This window comes from Amaranthus tricolor, chromosome 7 (assembly GCF_026212465.1).
Source record: "Amaranthus tricolor cultivar Red isolate AtriRed21 chromosome 7, ASM2621246v1, whole genome shotgun sequence".
In the NCBI taxonomy this organism is placed as follows: domain Eukaryota; kingdom Viridiplantae; phylum Streptophyta; class Magnoliopsida; order Caryophyllales; family Amaranthaceae; genus Amaranthus; species Amaranthus tricolor.
The window spans coordinates 18833582-18858582 of NC_080053.1; the positions used below are offsets into that span (position 1 = coordinate 18833582).

Sequence of the window (25001 nt, forward strand, 5' to 3'; positions counted from 1 at the left end):
TAATCATCTTTATCGTTTCTTATTAATTTATTTTTTCTTTTTAGTAAATATTTTAATAACGATGACAAGCAATGAATTTCGCTAATAATCAAATAATCATCAAAGGTACGTCCGCATTATTATAGTATTTTTATATTATATTTAAAGGAAAAATAAAAATGAAACCGATGGTCCGACCTGCGAGTTGGAACCGCCTTATGAACCGCCAAGGAACCGTTTGAAACCGCCCGGAACCAGAACGTTTGAATCAAGTTCCAAATAGAACCGGAACGGAACCCGCCCAACCCGCATCACTAATTACGCCCAACGATGACCACAACCAATTCCCCTTGCATTAGCAATTAATTTTTTTGTCCTTTTAAATAGTACTATTTGACTAAAAAAGTTCTTAGATATTTTTACTCCGTCTTACTAATTTTGTTACATTTTCATCAAAAATTTCCTAGAAGATATATTATAGCAAAATGAAAGGACATAGTATGAAATAAAATTCAAAATATCAGAATAAACAGCTTAAAACAAAAGAAAACGCAATTGAATAAGAATAAATTTTACAGAAATAAAAAGTTGATCAAAGTACAAAGAAACTCGACTACACAAAAACATAATGTGCGCACTAAAGACTAAGGTTTATTTATTTGTTCAGGCTTAGAAATATGAAACAATACATACAGAGGCTTACAGCCTAGAGAAAGGTTAAATAAGCAAAATATTACCAGAAAAGGGGAAATGTTGCCGGAGAAGAAAACAATCATCTGGGTGATCTCGTTTGTTTGTCCATGCCATATCACGAGCCTCGACGAGCTTGACATGCATGTTGTTATTTGGATATCGAACAACAATCAATCATTAATACATCTCATAAATATCAAATAATAGAGTGAATCCGGGGATGTTTGCATCGTTTTTTCAATGAATATACAAATCAAGCTTGCAAAAAACTCGCATACTTGGCTCCTAAGAAGAGCCTCTGGATGCATAGTAGAGCATTTTTGGTAACCTCAGCGTTTTCATGATTCATTAATTTCATAACCCGCTCCTTAGCCTTAAGATCGTTCACTATAATTCTTCCGGATGGATGATGTTGGATAAATTGTGAGAGATCAAAGCAAGCAACAGCCAGGGATCTTGGGTCGTTCGAAGTATCCAAAATTGTGATAAGAACTCTCAAGATCTGCATACATGGGGCGAAGAAACAACCAGACATCATAAATCAATTTTAGCTAAGGTTATGGCGGCCACGGCATTCCAGCATGAGTACTGATGGCCCATGGCTTGGAATTCCACCACACATAGGCTCAGCCCTTAAGATAGCTGGGATGGCACAACTTTGTAGGCCGCGCCACCTAGATAGCACAGCCTTCTAGGCTGGCATGACCCACTGCCATGCTTAAATCATTTCCACTCATAAAGGTCTGAGGCGTACATCGATAGAAGTTAAATGAGGCTTCAAGTACGCATTTATTTATTACTCGGTCTCAAAGAAAGGAGAGTATGGGGGAAATTCACCTGGAAATCATTTTCCTCAAAAACGTTGATATTCTCCCGCCAAAAGAAAGCGTCTTTGTGAGCTGGGGTCCAGTCAAGATGGCCGAGAAGTACTTCTTGTTTATATTTGTCAAATGAACTCAATTTTTTTACATTATCCTTCAGCCCTTCATCTAGTTGATTCAAAGCCTCCACAAGGTCCTGTAGTTTAATAAAGGGATATAGGTGACACAAATTTACAATATCGAATCCAAAGTTGAAGAATTTCAACTAATGCAAGTGTCGCAAGAAATCTATAGACAAGCAGAAGACCATAATGGCCCGTGTTTGGTAGATGGTAATAAATGGTGGTATTGAGAATGAAAACTAGTGTAATTTTGATTGAAAAATCTCTTGGCTACCTTGATGGTCATGCTTGTCCAACTTCAATCATTTCATTTTCTTCATAAAATTCATTCCAATGTATTACCATTGGGAGAGGTGTTATTAGGTGGTCAACAGAAATTAGTAAACAAAGAAACTTTTTTGTGATCAAAGGTTTATCACCATGGGAATGACATAGAACTTTTGATGAAATTTTACATAAATCATTCTCATCACCGCCATTTAGTATCACTAACCAAACGGGCCGTCAATGTTTTTATTTTTCGTGGCCATTGATTTGTATGACTCTGCAAAGAACTGACAATGTCTCACCTCATCACCCCAGGCCTGCGCTTTTAAGTTTTGGACAATCAGCGATATTCCGAGGTCCACCATCTGTGCGCCAAACGTCCCTTTTGGAAGCAGATTCTTGAAAGTCATAACAATAACCCTAACAACCTATCAGATATACAAACACACCGTTCAATCTAATTATACAAATGGTTGTACAAGTATTTCATGTATGCTTACCCCATAGGTTTACTCAAAGATCATGACGTTAAGCCAGTAATAAGTTTTTAAGAAATGTTGTATACTTCTACATGGTAAAAAGTAAATCCTCCAATTATGAATGGTTCGGAATAAAAAATTTACAAGCACTAATAACTTACCTTTTCCTTTGTAGAACTCTTAATAACCTCTGTCAGTCGAGGCACGCATCTAGAAGTAGCCAAGTATTCAACTGCAGGTTCAAAGTATGACAATAGCCAGATACAGAGACATGTCTCATAAAGGAGCTGTTAAATATAAAAGACGAATACAGCCATGTAAGAGAATGAAAGGATATACAAACACGCACTGATAAGAAACGGAATAGCCATCCAAAAAAACTGCAGAAGAAGAACATGATGCGCTGACAAGCAGAAAGGATCTTTTTCATAAAAGAATACAGCACAACTTTACCTGCATAGATTGCTGCTGATTGGTTTGTGCAGATGCTATTGGAGTAGTTTGATTGGATACTGGATTAATTAAGGGAATTAGCAACTTGACTCCATCTGCTTGAACAAACGATGATCTGACCAAAGGTTCTTTCAGTAATGTAGCAAGGCAATTTACAGCGATAGGGACGCCAAGATTGGGATGAGATGGACTCCTTAGCTGCGGAAAAATTCATGCCCAAAGACACAATTATTCACCAAGTATCAAGAACTACCCATCTCACATCAGATACTAAACAGGACAACCATAAGCATAAAAGGTTAAATTAAGTTCACTCACCTATGCACAAACATATCAAGACAATAATTAAAAAAACACTACTTCTTTATTGAGGTGGTCTCACCGTAAGACGACTTTAATTGGGCCAGCCCAAACTATTAAAAAAAGTTGCAACCTGTACAAGTATGAATGTAGATTTCATTGATTTTTTATTTGTTTTTTTACTAACAGGCTGCTTGTATGGGCCCGTCTCATGATGAAACGGTCTCATATAAGACTCGCTGTTAAAAAAAATAAGAAATAACTGAATTTGACATACAACACACAGCACAACATTCCATTACAATCGTAACCTTAATAGTGATAACACTAACCACGCTGTTTTGTGACAAACGGTGCAACAAGGGATCGGCCAATCATTAAATATACGTACAGCCGTCACGGAAGAAAATATATGAGTCATTATAGTTTAAGTAAAAACTAGAATAGTTGATCATATTCATTGTTCGACTGGTTACCTGTGGTACCAGTCATTTGCTTGAGTCTTAGTAGTTAGTTGTTTTGTCCTATCATGTCCTAGTCCTATATATAGGGGCTGGAGATTTTATTTTTGTTTTGTTGATTCTTTTATTAAGGAAATCCGGCGTAATCGCTTGGGCTTGTAAACTCTCTTGTTAATTGAATAAATAATAATAAACTGAGGCATTCCATTCTATAGATTCTTGTAACCTCAAGAAGGAAAATATAATTTCTGGTTGGAGAATCTGCTGGGTATTGTGATATTGGTATCAGTGCGGTGATGACCATGGCACCAAACCAGTCAGCCCGGATAGAGCAATTGGAACAAGATTTGCATTCAATCAAGGAGTCCTTACCAGAAGAAGTACATGGGGCAACAAAATCCCTGGAGGAAAGAATGAATGAGATGTTTGTCATGTTTTCAAGAAATCAAGAAAAGATGAATGAAAACATTATGAAGTATCAAGAGGAAATGCGCACCAATGCCCAGCAATTAAGTGAAGAATTGAAATCAGTAGGGCAGTCGAATAGAAGGGAAAAAGATCGGGACAGGAGAAGTGAGACTGAAATGCGACGGTACAGGGAGTATGACGGTTCTAGAGAAAGAGGGTACGACAGCCGTGAAGAAGGAGAAAATCCTAATTACCGCAAACTTGAATTACCCATCTTTACTGGAAATGATCCAGATGACTGGATGACAAGGGCAGAGAGATACTTTGAGTATCACCATATTACGGGAAAAGGGAAGGTTGAAACTGTTGTTGTCGGTTTGGAGGGCGATGCTCTGACTTGGTTTCGATGGGAGCATCACCGAGAACCAATTACTCGATGAACTGACTTGAAGGAATTGATGACTGAACACTTTCGCGTTTCAGAGGAGGGTAGTCTTCATGAGCAATTTTTTTGGGTTCAACAAGACGGGACAGTCAAAGATTACAAACTCAGGTTTGTCAAGTACGCATCTCCATTGGAGATTTCGGATAAGTTTTTGATGGCAGCTTTTGTTAAAGGTTTGAAGAGGAGAATAAGATCCGAGCTTCGAATTTGGACCCACCCAATCTGAGAAAAGCAATGCAATGGGCCAAGAACATCGAAACCAAATTCAAGAACGAAGGGGAAGGGCGATCCAGAGGGGAATACAATGAAGAAGTAACAGAATATCGGAGACGAAATGCTGCTGCCAGGTCCATGGCTAGTAGGAGGATAATTAATTCTCCTTACCCAACCAGTGGAGGATTGAGACAAAGTACAAGGGAGGAAAAGAATGGTTACTCCAAAGATCGTGAATGGCCTAGGAATATGAGGAGGATGACCAACCGAGAATTCCAAGAAAAGAGGAACAAAGGACTTTGTTACAGATGCGATGAAAGATGGAGTGTGGGTCACCTTTGCAAGAAGAAGGAACTCAGTGTGTTATTGGTTCATGGTGATGAAGAAAAGGACTCAAAAGGGAATATTGACGAAGCGCTTGAAGATGATACGCCTGTTAGTGTTTCTTTAAACACAGTAGTGGGATTATCGAACCAAAAAACTATGCGGCTGTTGGGAAAAATTGAGGGAACTGAAGTGATCATATGATAGATCGGGGGCAACTCACAATTTCATCTCAGAGATAATAGTGGAGAAAATTGGGTTGCGGGTTGAAGGGAGGAACACGTTCGATGTTGCTTTGGGTAATGGAGCTATCATCAGAGGCCGAGGAGTGTGTCCGGAGGTTGTGCTAAACTTGGGTGTAATTGAAGTAAAGGAGAAAATTTTCCCTCTAGCCCTAGGAAGCACCGATGTCATTTTAGGAATTGACTGGTTGGAAAAGCTGAGTAATATAACTACAAACTGGAAATTGCAGACAATGCAGTTTCGTTGGAATGGGGGAAAGGTAGTCTTGAGGGGTGAACCGGCTTTGGGAAGAACAATGGTGTCTTTGAAAGCAATGATCAAGTTGATAGAGGTCCGAAATATTGTTGGAATTGAATAAAATCGAGGTTGAGGAGAAGAAAGTTGAGACCGAAACTCCTGAATTTTTGCAAGAAATTTTGCAATCGTACGAGTCCATTTTTCACATGCCCAAGGGATTACCTCCACCACGGGACAAGGAGCACCGGATAGCTTTGAGAAACGGGTCTAATCCCATTTCGGTTCGACTGTATCGGTACCCCCAGATTCAAAAGGAGGAGATAGAAAAATTGGTTGAAGACATGTTAGCTGCAAGAACAATTCAACCTTCCATAAGTCCTTACTCCAGTCCAGTGTTGCTCGTCAAGAAGAAAGATGGCTCTTAGAGGTTTTGTGTAGACTACCGTGCTCTAAACAAAGAAACCGTTCCCGATAAGTTTCCAATACCAGTGATAGATGAATTGCTCGATGAATTACATGGATCGAAGGTCTTTTCTAAACTTGATCTAAAGTCGGGGTACCATCAGATTAGGGTTCGGTCGGAGGATACATACAAGACGACATTCAGAACCCATGATGGGCACTACGAATTTTTGGTAATGCCTTTTGGCCTTACGAATGCTCCAGCTACGTTTCAATCCTTGATGAATGGCATTTTCAGGCCTTTCCTACGTCGATTTATCTTAATCTTCTTCGACGACATCTTGGTTTATAGTTTAGATGAAAAGGAACATGTACAACATTTGGCAATGGTATTGGAGACTTTGCAGAAACATCAATTATATGCCAACAAGAAAAAATGTGAGTTTGGGAAAAAAGAGATTTCGTACTTGGGACACATAGTGATTGGCCATGGTGTGTCAGTGGATCAAAATAAGATAGAAGCAATGCTTAAGGGGCCTCAACCCAAGAATTTGAAAGAGTTGCGAGGTTTTTTGGGCCTAACTGGGTATTATAGAAAGTTCGTCCAAGGTTACGCCAACATCGCCACACTTTTCACTCAAATGTTGCGAAAGGATGCTTTCATTTGGGACGAAGAATCAACACATGCCTTTGAGAAACTTAAAGAAGCAATGATGCGAGCACCGATCTTAGCCATGCCAGATTTCACTCTTCCTTTCATTATCGAAGTTGATGCCTCGGGAAGGGGTTTGTATTGATCAGAATTCACACCCCATTGTTTTTTTTAGCAAGGCTATTGGAGTCCGGAATCAAGCTAAACCCATTTATGAAAAAGAACTGATGGCTATTGTTTTAGCTGTGCAAAAATGGAGACCGTATTTGTTGGGCAGACACTTTGTGATATGGACTAACCAACGGAGCCTTAGATTCATTATGGGGCAACGAGAGGTCGGGTCCGAGTATTAGAAATGGGTGAGTAAACTCTTGGGATATGATTTCGAGATCAGATTCAAAGCAGGGACTACCAACAAGGTAGCTGATGCTCTCTCCCGCCATCTTTCCTTGGAGCAGATACAGTTTGGGGCTCTCCTCACTGTGAACACAGTTGATTGGACCGCCATAAATAAAGAAATTAAGGATGACCAATTCTTGTCTCAGCTCATTCGGGAAATCCAACTTGATACCCAACTGCATCCGGGGTTTACCTACGTTGTTGATAGATTACAATATAAGGGCCACACTGCGTTGGCCCAACATTCTGCCTACATTCCGAAATTGATATGAGTATCATGACTCAATGGTTGGGGGAAATAACGGGGAACAGAAGACGTATCTAAGAATAGCAGCTGATTGGTATTGGCTGGGTATGCGAAAAAAAATAATTGAGTATGTCCTGAGCTGCACTATTTGCCAAAGGCAGAACACATCTCATTTACAGTCAACGGGTCTTTTGCAACCCCTACTACTAATTCCCACTACGGTTTGGTCGGATATTTTCATGGATTTTATTGAGGCCCTACCCAAATCCGAGGGGTTTGACACCGTTCTAGTCACCGTGGATAGGTTAACGAAATATGGTCACTTCATAAAACTCAAACATCCTTTCACATCCAAGAGTGTGGCGAAGGTTTTTATTAGTGAAGTTGTTCATTTGCACGGGTTTCCCAATTCTATCGTGTCCGATAGAGATAAAATTTTCATGAGTTTATTTTGGAAGGAAATATTCCGTATACAGGGCATCAGATAGTTACGAAGCACAGCTTACCATCCACAAACATATGGTCAGACAGAGATTGTAAAACAGGCCATAGAGACGTACTTGCGGTGTTTTATCAACGGGAAACCGCGAATGCGGGTTCAATGGTTGCCATGGGCAGAATATTGTTATAATACGGCAACTCACTCTTCCATCAATATATCTCCTTTCCAGGCTCTATATGGGAGAACCCCCCCATCACTCATTCAAGGGAGTCAAGGAACCACTGCCGTTCATGAGTTGGAGGAAATGGTGAAGGAAAGGGATGTGGTTTTGGATGAACTTCGGGTGAATCTTAAACGGGCTCAACAACGTATGAAGCTTTATGCGGATTGTTAAAGAATGGAAGTCACTTATGAGGTTGGGGATTGGGTGTACTTGCATTTACAACCTTATCGACAACATACGCTTGCCAGACGTACATGTGAAATATTGGCGCCCAGGTTCTGTGGACCTTTCCAGGTAACCGACAGAATTGGAACAGTGGCCTATAAACTGCAGCTACCCACTGATAGTAGAGTCCATCCGGTTTTCCACGTCTCGCAGTTCAAACGGGTTCATGGGACCGCTCCAACACCTACCACGATACCCACTCAGCTCAACCATGACATGGAAATAAAGGTGGAACCAGAGGCACTTTTGGGGGTGAAAAAGAAAGGAACGCAATCCCAGCATGTGGATCAGGTTTTAATCAAGTGGCGGGGATTACTGGCTAGTGATGCAACTTGGGAGGACTATGAAAACATCTACCGTCAGTTTCCTTCTTTCCACCTTGAGGACAAGGTGGTTCTTTGGGAGGGAGGTAATGTGACAAACGGTGCAACAAGGGATCGGCCAATCATTAAATATACGTACAACCGTTGCAGAAGAAAAGACGAGTCATTATAGTTTAAGTAAAAAATAGAATAGTTGATCATATTCATTGTTCGACTGGTTACATGTGGTACTGGTCATTTGCTTGAGTCTTGGTAGTTAGTTGTTTTGTCCTATTGTGTCCTAGTCCTATATATAGGGGCTGGAGATTTTATTTTTGTTTTGTTGATTCTTTTGTTTAGGAAATCCGACGTAATCGCTTGGGGTTGTAAACTCTCTTGTTCATTGAATAAATAATAATAAATTGAGGCATTCCATTCTATAGATTCTTGTAACTTCAAGAAGGAAAATATAATTTCTGGTTGGAGTATCTGCTGGGTATTGTGACATGTTTCCAATAGACGCTTCGTAGCAAGCATTACGTGCAACTTCACATAAATAAGTGCACATGATTTGATGAGCCATTTTACTATAGTAAGTTATAATCCAAAACTAAATATCCTTGAGCCATCGAAATAATGGACGAGAAAATAATTAAACGAATGAATAACTGAACTTGACAAGAGATGCGACCAAGCACTCAAAATCGTATATCACTATCTAAATGAATATAATATGCAAGCTAGACGAAGTGATAATCACTCACCTGTGTGCAAAGCCAATCTACCAATCCTTTTAACACATCATCTATGGTGGTAAATTTGCTTTTGGAATCAGACGCCTCACCATTCACACCTCCACCATACAGGTTTTTGGGTCTAGCACTACAATGACCAAATAACATAAGAGTGTCAGAAAAGTCATAAAAAGAATTCTTAATCAAAGATGATATCTCAATACCTTACAATTCGTGCAAGTATCTTGCAACTCTTTTCTTGTATGAACCAATTACCTTTCCAGAGCAATCTGAATAAATCAACAGGCAGAAAATTATAACAGAAAATTTTGGAATGAACAAGAACTAATGATAGGATTTGAAAAGTGGAAATATCCTCTTCAAGACTAAGGAGGTGAGGATAAGAGCCTTTTTAAAATGTAACCTCTAATCCACTCCTCATCTCAATCTAGGTGCAAGCCTTATAGGAAGCATCCAGGCGAATGTGGTCTTCAAATTTCCTTGTATGTTGTGCAACTTTTCTCCGGAAAAAATTGAAGATAACCCCCATAGGAATTAATAGAAGAGGTCCAACAGGAAATGTACTCTTACATCAATCCAACTCAAGCAGTTTGGAAACTATTCTCAAAAGTGTTGCAAATGTCAACTAGATAGGACAAATACAAAAGATAAGGCTTTACATTTCAAATTTGTAGTGAATGTCAATATAGAACAAAATGATACGAAAAATTCCACGATTGACCATTTAATTCCCACTTTTGTCTTAAAATTTTCATCTCCACCAATAACCCACTAAAAGTTTTGGTAATATTCTCAATAAATCACCGCTAGCTCATCAACTCCATCACACATAAAACCTGTAGTTAACTAATATTATACTCATCCCTCAAGTCCACATTTTACAAGTTTGTCATGACAAAATGCTTGTGCTCATTGCATGCAGAATGCAAGAATTTTTGTCCAACATATTCCAAACAGATTGCATCACCCTTCATTACGTTTTACAACCATTGTCATTGAAAACACGATTTTTCGATCCACGATTCTATGATTGTACAAATCTACGATCCAAAAACAGGTGAGCGATCTGAATCGTGGTAGGATCGTAATGATAGTAAAATCTTACGATCCTAATTGAAAAAAAATTTTAAGTGGTTGAATTATAACACAATTCTACAATTTTATGATCCTAAAATCCAATCAAACAAAATTTGTTTCAATTATAATTGATTTTTCTAATGCACCATATTTCATCAATTAACGTTACATACATAATTGTGTTTGATAATATACCATAATTAACATTAAAAAAAGATATTGAGATTTAAACTAATTATTAAATGTTTTTCTCTTTATTCCACAAAAATAAAGACAAAGAAATTTCATATCACAGATATAAACTTTAAAGTGAATAATTACAATTTACAATCAGGGATAAATTTTTTTATAGGATCGTACGACACTACGATTTGATCCTATCGTTTCGATACTACCTTTATTGTCGACTCCAAGTAGAATCTCGATCCTGATAGCCTTGTTTACATTGTTAACCGACACAAGAAATAAACACTTGATGCACATTGATAACATTCATTGTCACAATGTCGCAACATGCTTCACTCACGATTAATCACACTTAACCTCCAATACATTTCGTCTCAATCCCCTTACCAAAACCATCCCTCAACAAAGCTTGTATTATGGAAGAATCTAAAGCCTGAAACTCAAAAAAGTAGTAACTAAAATGTTATACCAGAACGAGATTATATGATCAAGAAAGGAACTTAATTTGTGTTTTCCTAACAATCAACTAATATTAAAAATAATTCGGGTGTTTGGCATCTGTTTGTGATTGTTGGTTAGTTCAATTGGCTTGTTTAACCAATCGGTAGCTTTGACTTTCTTAATTCTTACATTAATTGTATAATCTAGTTGTTAATGGCGATGTTTGATAAAATTAATTGTTGATTGTTGGTTGTTTATTGGAGAAAATAGGCTAACAAGTTAAAGCCCATGAAAAAAGTTGTCCATATCATTTTTTCTTTTTTTTTTCATTTTGGCATAAATGTCGGTTGGCATGATAATTATTTACCTACAAGTGTTTGGGTAATTGACCAACCAAAAACTTGGCCAAAAAGTCATTCACCAAAGATGGTCTTCAGGCGGCAAGATTGCTCAAAGTAAAAAAACAAGGATGCAATAAGTACTATTTACTTATACAGAGTGAAAAACAAAATAAACATTATCTAGCATGTTTCTTTAAAGACTTGCCTTACAAAAGGTTCATAGATATCCTCATTTGCAAGTGAATTGTCATGAAACAATCTTGCCCTTTTTGGGTTTGCTGTAGAAGAAAACAGAAAATTAGCTTACAGCATATTATACAAAACCAGATATTTGAAGCCTTAACATTTACCAGTGAGCATTTCATCAATTAAGGAAAGGACATATTCCACAGTCTCTTCTTTGAATATATCACGTAGAATTTTAACAAATACACGAACATAGGATGAACCATCCTGTTAATAGATACAAAAAATATATAACGATGTGAAGTGACGTAAAACTGAAGATGAGCAATTGAGAAGGAAACTTGCACGTAAGATTTTGAGGAACAAAGTGCCATAACAATGATGAGAAAACAAACTACAACACCAATGTCAAAGCCTTAATCTCAATAATATCTGGTTAGTTAATGAAATAAATCAAATCTAAGTGAAAAATCATTGTTAACAAATAGTGCACATTATTCAACCCTATCTTCAATACTAATCTACAGCTAAGAACATCAATTCCAATGATCATGCACGTATAATCTCCTCCGTTTTTTTCATATGCTCCTTAGAAAAATTTATTACTAATAATGAAAGTATTTACACACTTTGCTAAAAAAATTAATTTGAACAATGGTAAAGGTAAGAAGATAAGGATCTATTAATTGAAACCATCAAAATGTAGCACAAAAAATTTAGGGTACACATTCTTAAAGAAGCAGGAGCAAAGATTTTAAGTAAGGAGGGAGAAAATTTATCACCAACGTGATATTTCCAAAATTTGATTACACTATTGTTTTAACCTTTCCATAAAGCACTTTGGAAAATATGTAATACTAGTGCAAATACCAAAGGGAGCCAAACTCCACTTTATAGTCTTTTATACTTCTAATTAAATTCAATTATGCATAAACTCAACTTCTTGACTAACCTGATAATCCCAACAAGCACCAAACTTCGAACCACCATAACACCAAAGATAGCACCTCACCATGACACCCCACGATGATCCGATTTCAAATCACCCACCATTCTATCATCAGGAGCGCTCAATTTCTCATCTATGGGTGTGTGTGTGTGTGTGTATATATATATATATATATATATATATATATATGTATGTACGTATGTATGTACGTATGTATGTATGTATGTATGTATATATATATATATATATATATATATATATATATATATATATATATATATATATATATATATATATATATGTATATGTATATATATATATATATATATATGTATATGTATATATATGTATATATATATATATATATATATATATATATATATATATATATATATATATATATATATATATATATATATATATATATAAGGTAAATATTAAGTGTAGGCCATGGCATAATCTAGCCCACCTGTTCCGCGCCAGCAAAGAAGCCACAAAGAGATAATTAAAAAACATCAACTTCAAAACATAGGGGACTTGGGTGACTCATTTAGTATTAATAGTCTAGGACATCCATAGAAAAGGAGGAGTAGATGGATTTAGTCGCATCATGAAAACCAACTTGTAATTGTAGGGAGTAGAACGATTGGGACAAATCATGTCCAATGGCAAGAAATGCATTCAAGCAAAATGTTTTTGTAAGTGATAAAGCTCGAATAAGCCTTAAAATAATGGCAATTTTTGGGGTTAATAGGTTAATTATCAGGTTTAATTTACAAAAGCCATTATTCAATTGAATTTCATGACTAATCACACCAAATCAAAATAGAATTCATTGCATTGGATGCAATAGGCTGAAAATAATTAACAACTTAAACTGTAAAAGAAGCTGAATTAAAACTTTACATCATCCAATAAAGATGCTCTTTGGCTCTCTGATCTTTTATCATAGCGCCTTAAGAGTTGAAGAGCTGTCCCCGAGATCAACTTAGTCGTCATGTATGTTTCCCATGGAATGTCTCTTTTGAGAACCTTGCAAAGACAATAAAAGGATATAATTAGATGAAACAAAAATATGATTACTCCACAATGGTCGAATAGATTCGATATTAGGTTAATCAACTCTAAATATTCTTGTTGTAAGAGAACCAAAGTGAAACAATTTGAGTTTTCATGTTGAAGTTTAATGAACATTTTCTTCACTCTTAAGTAATTCAACTAGAAATCTTAAACTCCATTTTTACAATTAACCTGATTATTTTTTCTAGTAAATAGCAAGATAATTTGCCAACATTATGACACTTCACTTTGGAAGTGTTAAATAACTTAAATGGAACCACAAATACCAGATGACAAACACAATTTACTAACCAAATATTAGAAGTTTTCGGCCCACATCAATATTATACTCCCTCCAATTTAAGGTACTTGTCTCATTTGCTTTTTGCATTATACAATGCATTTTTCAATCTTAAATATCTTGGTTGTGCATTATTAAAATTTATAAAACATTAAAATTAAAAAAATTTACATCGAGATGTTCAAAGTAGCAAATTGAATAATTTCTATGCATTGGAGGGAGTATACGCATATAATTCATAAGCTAGTGATCCAAAAAGCTTCGGTATCCGTGGGAATAGCTTAATTAGGAATCAACTTTGAATTTAATCATTTGAACCGCAAACTTAAGATCCTTGTTGATTTCCACCCGCCCCCAATTACCCCAAATAGCGTGCAGTAAAGCCATGTACTTTTAAATTTGGAAGAAGTATTGTTTGACTACACTAATTCCTTTCAGATACTCATATCATTGCTATATCAAATTTTGAATAAAACTTAAATGCTAACAACCTTATCTTATATCTTTTGCATATTCCAAATGTTGATCAAGTATATCTTTCAGGATAACTAACTTATCAAGTTTTTTCACCATTTTGTAGTAACTATGTTTTCAAACAATCCAAACATTTCCAATCAGTTATCATTGAACTCTACAATTTTTCAATCAATTACTGAACAAGAAAAGTGTTAAAGTTGTCCACTTTCAAATAATCGATGTAAAATGCAACCCGAAAAACTTTTAAAAACCATCTAAAAAGGGAAAATTACCTAGAATAATCCAACCTTTTTACTAACCATGAATAATCCCATCTTTATAGGGTATTTTTGCCTAGAGTAAACTTAAGTATCCAGATGACCTGCTATAGTAGGTAATTTATCAAAAAAGTAAACTGAAATTAATATAAAGTTGAGAAAAAGTTTCAAAATTGACATTTATTTTAATTTATCTTTTTTTTAAAAAAAATAAAACTTACTATAACAGGTCATCCGATAGGGACAAAACTTACAAGGGGGTGATTTTGGCGATAATCTTTACTATTAGACAAAATTTTTGATTTTATAGTCCCAATACAATATATTCCAACTATGTCTAAAATAAATATAATAAAGAAAGAAAGTTTATAAAAATCAAATAGTATATATCTTTTGACCTCTAAGAAAAGCTTGAGAAGCACAAGAAATTTGGAGAATCACAAGAAATTAAGTATAATATTTTTAAGTAGATTTAATGGTAATGTAAATTTTCATCACTTTATTGTTTTTTTTTTTTAGCTCTTTCTTTAGCTAAAAAGGAATTAGGAGAGTAATTATAGTATGTGTTATGAGGGTAAATATTTATGGGGGAAATAATAGTGTAACTATATAAATAAAGGTAAGTAATGAATTTAAAAGAGGAGATAAATAATAAAAAGATAATAGTATGAGAAAGATGAATGAAAAAGAAGATAATTAACCTTATTTTGAGGAGAAAGAGTAAAAAATATTTTTCCTCCATCCTACTACGGTAAATTATATATTAGCCCAAAATCAAGGCATTAACTTTTATATTTTTTTCTTCTCCATCAATTTAGAACTTTAGCAATAACGATAATACAATATTCTTTTAATTTTCTACTTCAATAACCATATTGTTTTCTTCTCCATAAATCATCATCATTATCATCACCATTGTGTTTTTTCTCTCCTAAATAGTTATCCGAGTTTGCTCTAGGAAAATACCCTATCAAGTTGGGGATTATTCGTGGGAATTATTCGTGGGAAGGTTGAATTATTCTAGGTAATTTTTCATCAAAAAATTGGCATTCTACTATATCATAAACTTTCTACATATAATAGCATTAAATCAACCCCACATTTCAAAATTAGCATAAAATTGAACTGAGATCAAGCAGGCTATCAGATCAATCAAGAAAACCCAAGTATTATGAAAAACATATAATCTTGATGAGCTCAAAATTGGAATCAAAAGAAATTAAACACACCCATTACAAAAATTAACAAATTAAACAAATTCAACGAATTAATGAATCAATTTTTTTAAAAATATGGGTTATTACAAAGAAAATAAACCTGCTCAGTGGTGAGTTCGGATTGATCCATCGGCATTGATTGGTTCGAATTATGCCCAATTCAGAACTTCAATGACAAACAATTTGAATTAAAAAAATAAATAAATTGAGTTAGATTAACAAATGTATGATAGAGTATTAAAAAGATGAAGAATGAGAAAACAAAATTGGGGGAAGAGATGAGATCGCATACCTGAGAGAAGAGACACGGCAGGGATAAGAGGAGACTAGTGTGTTTTTCTGCCTTCGTGCTTATTCTTGTTTCGTTTGATGTGATTCTCTTTTGATTGTTCGTTTTTGAGATTTACTTTTTTTTTTTTTGAAACGATTTTTGAGATTTACCTTTTTTTTTTTCCTTTTCGTTTTGTTAGTTTTTAATTTATTTACGAAGTAGATAACGTTGATGCGATGTACGATTTTATTAAATTTTCCGAAATATTTGTATCAAATAAGAAATTAAAATTTTAAGAAATTAATTTAACATTATAATTATATCTCTTTTCATTGTGAATAGTTGTATGCATTATAAACATTGTAAGATTTGTATCATACTTTGCATTGTGTGTATAGATGACCGTAAAAAGTTGGTTCATGACAAATAAATCACAACAAAAGACAAAAAATTTGATTATAAATATATTTAGTATAATCATATTTATACTTGTATTTGTTTATTTTGAATAAAAGGCAAATGGTTCGTACATGAAGCATACGTAACAAAATTATGAGTATTTTTTAAAAAATAACATATGCTAACAAAAAAAATATTAAATTAATTATATAAAATATTACAACTATTAATTACACACTTTAAACTCAAATTTAACATAAATATTTATGTAAAATTATTTTATAAAATTTTAAACAAAAAAAAATCATTTGAAATAAAAAAATATAAGTGACTTGCATAAAGATAGTTACAACCTAAATATTATTGGATTTAGCATTGCATTTAAGAACCTAAAAATAAAAAAATCCTAATAAAAGTATATTATCTTTTAACCATCTCAAATTATCCAATGCACTTAAATAATACTCATTTAATAAATAAAATTAATAAGATTTTATTATTAATTGAAAAAATGAAATAAAATATATGGTTTGTAATACATTAAATGATGTGAACTAAAAAGTATAAAATCAATTAATATGGATAATATTATAAGCATAGTTAAACATTAATAAAGTCAGAGAGATAAATATTAGTCAAAATAATAACGATATCATCATTAAGTTTTGGAGGATAAAGTTTTGTTGAGGTTGTGAAACATAAGCAATATTAAATAGTAATAATGTCAGCGTGTTTTGTTTTAATAATAGTTATAGATAAATTTATCAAGGCTTTTGACATTTTTTTCAAGGTATTATATGGAGTATTTTAGAATTGTTTGTAAATTAGAGCCCTAAAATTCAAGTATTGTACAGTTTATATTTCGATGTTTCTTTTTTTTGCGAATTACAGTCATCAAAGCATCAATGTCTACATCGCTCGTCGTTCAACCAATTCAATTTTGACATGTTGTGAATTATTTATCAATATGACATGTTGCGAGGAAAATTTCATTATCAAAAGAAAATATTCATTACGATAGAGCACATAATCTTTTGGATATGTTTATTCGCAATTAGATAGATTCTCGTGTAAAACACGGATGTAATAAATATTTACTTATATGAATACATTACTATTAATTTATAAAATTAATTCATTTATAACATAAATTTAATCTTTAAAACTTTGTATTTGTTATAATAATATAATTGACAAAGCAAAGAAATAATTCATTACACAATTATAACCATATATGTGAAAAAAATAGACAAAAAATTACCCTTAATCAATAAAATTTTATTAAACTGATTATCCTTAAGCTATATTATATTGATGAAATTACCTAAGTAAGTCAAAAAATGTCCGTTAATAATTTTTATTAAATTTTAATTACTACAATTTTAACATGCAATAGATTACTTTGTTTATAATAAAAATTGTTCTTTTTTATATGATCCCATTATTGAAATATTTTAGATTTTTTATCAATATATTATATTTTAATCTAATTTTAGATTTTCATCATTTAAAAGAATAATAAAATACATAAACTGAATATAAATTAAAACATAAATTTTGAGCTTAAGACTTAAGATTGTGTACATGATAATAAAAAATTATATTATTTTACTTTTTGTCTTTTTATAGTTAGATCACTTCTTAATGAAGCAAACTTTAATTTTATTTAAGATTTGAGATAAAAAAGATTATAGGTTTATATGATTATAAAACATTTTTATAAGAATAATAAAATATAAAAACTTAATATTAAATATAATATAAATTTTGAGCTAAAGACTTAAGATTATATATATTATAATAAAAAATTAAATTATAAAACATTTTAAAATAATAATAAAATATATAATCATTTAATTGTTGTAACAAACTTAAGTAATTCATAATACATTTTTTCTACCATTTATTATATTTATAATTCTATTGAAAAGAAATTTTAAATACTCATTATATATATATATACATATATATACATATATATATATATATACATATATATACATATATATATATATATATATATATACATATATATATATATATATATATATATATATATATATATATATATATATATATACGTATATATATATATATATATATATATATATATATATATATATATATATATATATATATATATATATATATATATATATATATATATATATATATATATACACATATATATATATATATACATATATATATATATATATATATATATATACACATATATATATATATATATACATATATATATATATATATATATACATATATATATATATATATATATATATATATATATATATATATATATATATATATATAGATATAAATATATATATATATATATATATATATATATACACACACACACACACACACACACACACACATATATATATATATATATATATATATATATATATATATATATATATATATATATATATATATATATATATATATATATATATATATATATATATATATATATATATATATATATACATATATATATATATATATATATATATATATACATATACATATATATATATATATATATATATATATATATATATATACATATATATATATATATATATATATATATATATATATATATATATATATACATATATATATATATATATATATATATATATATATATATATACATACATATATATATATATATATATATATGTATATATATATATATATATACATATATATATATATATATATATATATATATATATATATATATATATATATATATATATACATATATATATATATATATACATATACATATATATATATACATATACATATATATATATATATATATATATATATATATATATATATATATATATATATATATATATATATATATATATATATATGATACTAACAAATAACCTTCTTTATATAATCTTTAAAGTAAATAATCATCAAAACAAATATTATACAAGTATAAATTTTACTCATAAACTTTTTTTCCAATCTTCGTGCATAGCACGGGTTTATATGTAGTTCTTCTATAAAATCTCTATTATTATGTGTTTTATATATTATGCATGTTTCTCGATGCACTATTAAATAGTAATATTTTTAATTAAGCATAAGTGAAATGAAAATTACCTCGAATATTCTAACTTTCACTAGTGGAAAAAAACGTATCTGTTGCTACTCATTTGCTGCGGTTTTTTATATACGCAGCAATAAATAGGAAAAAGAATTAGGCAAAAAAAAAAAGACAACAAATGTTGTTGTTGTAATGTTGCCCGCAGCATATAAGCTTTTGGACACATCAAATGCTGTGGTTTTAAGGTTGTCCGCAGCAAATACCCTTCTCTAATAAATTTAAAACCCGCGTTTCAACGTTCCATTTCACAAAAACCTACTGTTGTATTCTCCTAAAACCCCACGACTACTACTGTGTTCTTCTTCAAGTTCCATTATCTTCTTCAAGTTCCACTGTCTTCTTCAATTTTGCATACTGTCTTCTTGTTCAATCCACGCACAGACTGCTACTGTCTTATTCTTCAAGTTCGTTCTTTTTCTTCAAGTTCCTTCTTCTTGTTCAAGTTCCTTAAACCCACACGAAAAACCCACGAACATTTCAAAATAAACCCACCATTTTCATTCCTTTTCTTCTTCTTTAACATTTAAAGCCCACCATTGTTGCTTCCTTCAAAAACCCACGAAATAAGGGCGTATTCTTGTTCTTAGTCAAGGTATTATTTTTCAAGCTTAAATTTAAGTTCTTCAAATTTCATTATGTTTTGGGAAATTAGTTTATTTTATACTAATTTTGATTTTGTTTTTCATTGTAGGTTGCATAATCAAATTTAAAAACAACATTATCATATCTATTTACCAAGGTATGTATTGTATATTTGAATGTGAATAATTTACTGATGTATGTACTAGTATATTTGAATGTGAATAATTTTGATTAATTAGGATTTTTAGGGTAGATTGAATGTGAATAATATACTAATGTATGTGGCTTTATATTTGAATGTGAATAATTTACTTATGTATGTAGTTGTATATCATTAGTTTTTTTATTATTTTGATTTATGTGTATTTGGTTAAAGAAAAAATGATTTTTTTGGTTATATATGTTTTGCAATTAAAATATACATAATTTGAATACTTTAAATAATATAAAGGTTATACAAGGATAAATAGGGTTAATTTAGGGTTAATTAATTTTGTTTCATGCCAAGTTTCATTAATTTTGTTTCATGGGAAAAGTATATATGTTAAAAGTTATTATTAATTTTATTTTGAATTAATTAATCACACATAGGATGACAAAAGATCGTACTTGGATGTATAGAAGTATTGAATTGTTAGAATTTATTGATAGCGTATTAGAATTTTGTAGTATTGCAGTTGAACATCAAGTTAGGACGGGGGGAGTTGGTTTTTATTGCCCATGTGTCAATTGTGGCGATGTATCAAAAGGTAGATAGTGTTCATATCCTTAAGGAACACATACTTTAACGTGGCTTTAGGCCTCAATATCATATTTGGGTTTGGCATTGTGAGGAAGGAGTTTACAAAGAAAAAGTGTTGTTGAGGATGTCAATAAAAATGTAGTAGATCGTGTTGATGGGTATGAGACAGATGAAGAGAATGTCGATGAGGATGTGGATCGTGTTGATGAGATGATGGAGGGAGTCGAGGATGAGTTAGGAAAACGTCCTCGTGTTTTTGACTTGTTGACAGAGGCTTCTCAAAAGACTTTGTACCCTGGATGTACAAAGTTCACCAAACTAACAGCAGTGTTGACAATTTTCAACATTAAGTCAAAGTTCAATTGCAGTGACGCTAGTTTCACAATGTTATTAGAAGCGTTAGGTGAGATGCTTCCCGAGGGAAATGAAATTCCAAAGTCAACATATTATGCCAAAAAGCTCATGTGTCCTTTCGGCTTAGAGTAGCAGAAGATTCATGCGTGTCCGAATGATTGTGTATTGTATCGGAATGAAAACGAGAACTTAGAAGAGTGTCCTAGGTGTGGGTTATCGCGCTACAAGAGTAAAGGGGCTCGGGATGCTAAAGGGCCCCCGGCTAAGGTATTGTGGTATCTTCCAATAATACCTAGATTCAAGCGCTTGTTTTCTATGAAGAAAGATGCGTTAAATATGAGGTGGCATGCAGATAGGGTGAGGAAAGGTCACTTGCTCACACATCCATCTGATTCTTCGGAGTGGAAGAGTATTGATAGGTTGCATAAGACTTTTGGTGATGAAGTTCGTAATGTAATTATATAAATTGAAATAGCAAAAGAGTCTAAAGGGCTCTAGGAGAGAGATCGGTTCCTCATCAAAGGTGTTAACTGGGTCAAAGTTGATGGCAATCACTCCAATTTTGACTGATGCGGAGCTAAAAGATCTTTCTCAAGATTGCAAATGGCTGCACACATGTGCATCTTGCATGCGTAAGGAGGACCCAATCGCTCTACCCCTGCAGAAGGAACAATTCTTCTTTGTTGAGAGCCCTTTTGTAATTATTGTTCCTAGTGACATTGGGCAATTTTTGAGAGGAGAAATGTTGAATGTAGCTCTTATCCATGTCTACATGAGGTGATGTTCATTATCTTACAATTTAGGCATTATTGTTTAATTGTTTTAATAACCGAATTACTGACAAAATTTTCTTATTCGTGAGTTTAGTGCGACTTACGAGGAGCTAAATTCTTGCGACTCCGATAAAAATTGGATGGTTTTGCCCTGAATCGATTTCGGGTACTATAAGCGTAAATGATCCAGATGACGTCAAAGCATACATTGAGACTGCTTTGAATAATTCCCTTGCATCTAAACACACGTTCATTATGGCTCCATATGTGGAAGAGTAAGTTTTATTTTTGAAATTGAACTTATCTTTTGATTTTTAAGTTCACATAATCTCTAATTTGTTGATTTTAAATTTGCGTTTGTAGTTTGCATTGGATACTTTTGGTCATATGTTCTTTGAAGAATACTGTGCACATCTTCGACTCATTACAAAAAGCTCAAAGCCCGCCTCGCAACACAAAATTCAAAGCCTTGTTAAATGCGTAATTTTATAAATTTTACCAATTTCATTTAATTAAGTGTTATATAATATATATATATATATATATATATATATATATATATATATATATATATATATATATATATATATATATATATATATATATATATATATTATTACGACATTAATATTATTACATGTATTGATATATAAATAGTTTTACTTTTTCCATGCGTTTCAACACAATGAAGAAAGTGCGTGGAGAAATGGGATCTATATCCAGAGCCACATTTCCGAAATGGACAGCAGTAAAGTTACACAACACTATTCGAAATACGTTTCTTTACAGTGTTTTTGGCACTTTCGCGCATAAAGTAGCTCAAAGATGGTTTGTTTTGCACGAAACTTGGCACACAATACTATTTGGTATATATTATTGTGTTGTAGTGGTTAGAATTGAAAATCATAGTCATATGCTAGAAATTACGTGCTAAGTTGCGATTTTAAGGATTTTTAAGCTTTTTTGGCACTTTCGCGCATAAAGTAGCTCAAACATGGTTTGTTTTGCACGAAACTTGGCACACAACACTATTTGGTATATATTATTGTATTGAAGTGGTTAGAATTGAAAATCATAGTCATATGCTAGAAATTACGTGCTAAGTTGCGATTTTATAGATTTTTAAGCTTTTTTGGCACTTTCGCGCATAAAGTAGCTCAAACTTGGTTTATTTTGCATGAAACTTTGCACACAACACTATTTGGTATATATTATTGTGTTGAAGTGGTTCGAATTGAAAATCATATTCATATGCTTGAAATTACGTGCTAAGTTGCGATTTTAAGAGTTTTTAATGCTATTTTGGCACTAACATCTATTTTCTCTAAGTGCCTTCGACAAGATTATAATACCGTTGATTGCGGCTACTACACTCTCAAATACATGGACGATATCTTATAATTCGTGAAGGAGGTTGGAGTCGAAAACATTGATGCCGTAAGTATTTGTTACGTTCTTAAATTATAATACTATATATTTATTACTATCGGTACAATCTAATGTTTATGTACCATTTAATTTAATATTATATTATAGATTTTATACGACACTCCAAGGGAAACACGCCTTTTGAGAGATGGGGAAATGCGCGAATTGAAAGACAAGATTGCCGCGTATCTTGCTAATTTTATTTGTTCTTGGTAAATAATGTAATTAGTTTAGATTTAGGACTTTCGTATATGTATATATATTATTATATATACGATCGAGAGTGTATATATATATTAGTTGGTGATTATTGGTGATTATCATCGGATTATTACATTGTACATTAATCATTATTTATTACATTGTACATTAATCATTGGATTATTTATAAAACGAAAAAAACAAAATAAAATATATATGTTATATGTCGCGATACCGCAGCATATAGTGTATTTTTGAGTTTTTTAAAAAAAGACTATATGCTGCGATTTTGGGAGAACCGCAGCATATAGTCTTACACTATATGTTGCGGTTCCTATAAAACTGCAGCATATAGTCTTTTTTTGTGCTGCGGTTTTAAACCGCAACATTTAAAATAGACAATCTGCTGCTATCACTAATGCTTGGTGTCTAAACTACAGCATATTGATCGGGAGTTTACGTCCTTCAATAGTAATACCGCAATTGCACGACGTAGTGTAGTACGTCGGCAAGTACGGGTCGAATCCACAAGGAGTGGGGGTTAAGTTAATAATTTCTCGATCGATTAGTGTGTTCGTAAACGTATAATATGATGTTTGAAGATAGAAATAATTAAACAAGAAATTAAAAGTACTTAATGAAAATAAATCATAAAAATAAATAAGGATACAATGAACTAAAAAGCAAGGATAAAATGATCAATAAACTAAGAGGCATAGGCTAGGCTTTCTCACTAAAGTAGTGTTTACTAAACATTAACCTAAGGTCATGGATATTTTTTTTAAGGGGAAGAACGTATCATAAGTACTAACATTTTCTCTCGAGCGACAAAAGCTTCCTAAACATACTCAATTACCTATTCTCATGGAGCTAAGCATAATTTAAGACATGAAGCACACATTCAACATTTCCAATCAAAGCATCTACCTATTCTCATGGAGATGTATTAACTTTTAAGAAATTTTGTGATATTTAAATTTTAAAAAAATAAATTAATAATCTAAATTGCTATAATAGGGGAAAAGAAAGAAAACTGAAAACAATAATTAAAATTATTTTATTTTGGTGAATAAAAATATACACTAACTCATTTAATAATAAGTTAATTTTTAAAATATTTTGTTTAGATTTTAATCTTAAGGAAATTAATTATTCATGTACTAAATCTAAAACTAAGCTATTAAGAAATTAATTAAATAAAATAAAATTTTATTTTCTAAAAATTTGGATAAATCGGCTAGGATCTATAATAAACCCAATATGTCCTTTTAGTATTTATTTATGATGAAACTATTTATTTTATCATTTATAATAAATAGACGTTAAGAAATTAATTATTAAGAAATTAATAAAGCTAATTGAAAATTAATCTATAAAAATACTAAAGACCCATTTAAGTTTTGAGTTAGTTTAATAATAAATTATTATTTATATGTAAATTGTTATAAATTTATTTCTATTATATGTTATTGTAATGTTACATTTATATGAAAACAGTAACATGA

General features: G+C 31.8%; 1 protein-coding gene across 1 annotated transcript; it reads right to left on the reverse strand.

The window, feature by feature from the left end:
• Positions 1-534: 534 nt before the first annotated feature.
• On the reverse strand, positions 535-16012 carry LOC130817915 (V-type proton ATPase subunit H-like). The gene is made up of 12 exons (XM_057683882.1): positions 15876-16012; positions 15684-15749; positions 13179-13304; positions 11488-11590; positions 11343-11415; positions 9296-9361; positions 9102-9219; positions 2815-3012; positions 2523-2648; positions 2185-2310; positions 1510-1689; positions 535-1174 (listed from the first exon to the last, which is right to left on the reverse strand). Exons 2-12 carry the CDS (start codon positions 15717-15719, stop codon positions 926-928), a joined length of 1401 nt encoding a protein of 466 aa, XP_057539865.1. The 5' UTR covers positions 15720-15749; positions 15876-16012; the 3' UTR covers positions 535-925.
• Between the last annotated feature and the right edge of the window lie 8989 nt (positions 16013-25001).

Excerpts from the sequence above, each read along its gene's own strand:
- LOC130817915 (XM_057683882.1), bottom strand. The coding sequence starts at position 15,719 with ATGCCGATGGATCAATCCGAACTCACCACTGAGCAG. Across the intron at positions 11,591-13,178 it reads GAGCATCTTTATTGGATGAT|GATGGTTCATCCTATGTTCG; the intron begins GTAAAGTTTTAA and ends ATCTATTAACAG. Across the intron at positions 9,362-11,342 it reads ATCTATGAACCTTTTGTAAG|ATTGCTCTGGAAAGGTAATT; the intron begins GCAAGTCTTTAA and ends TGATTTATTCAG.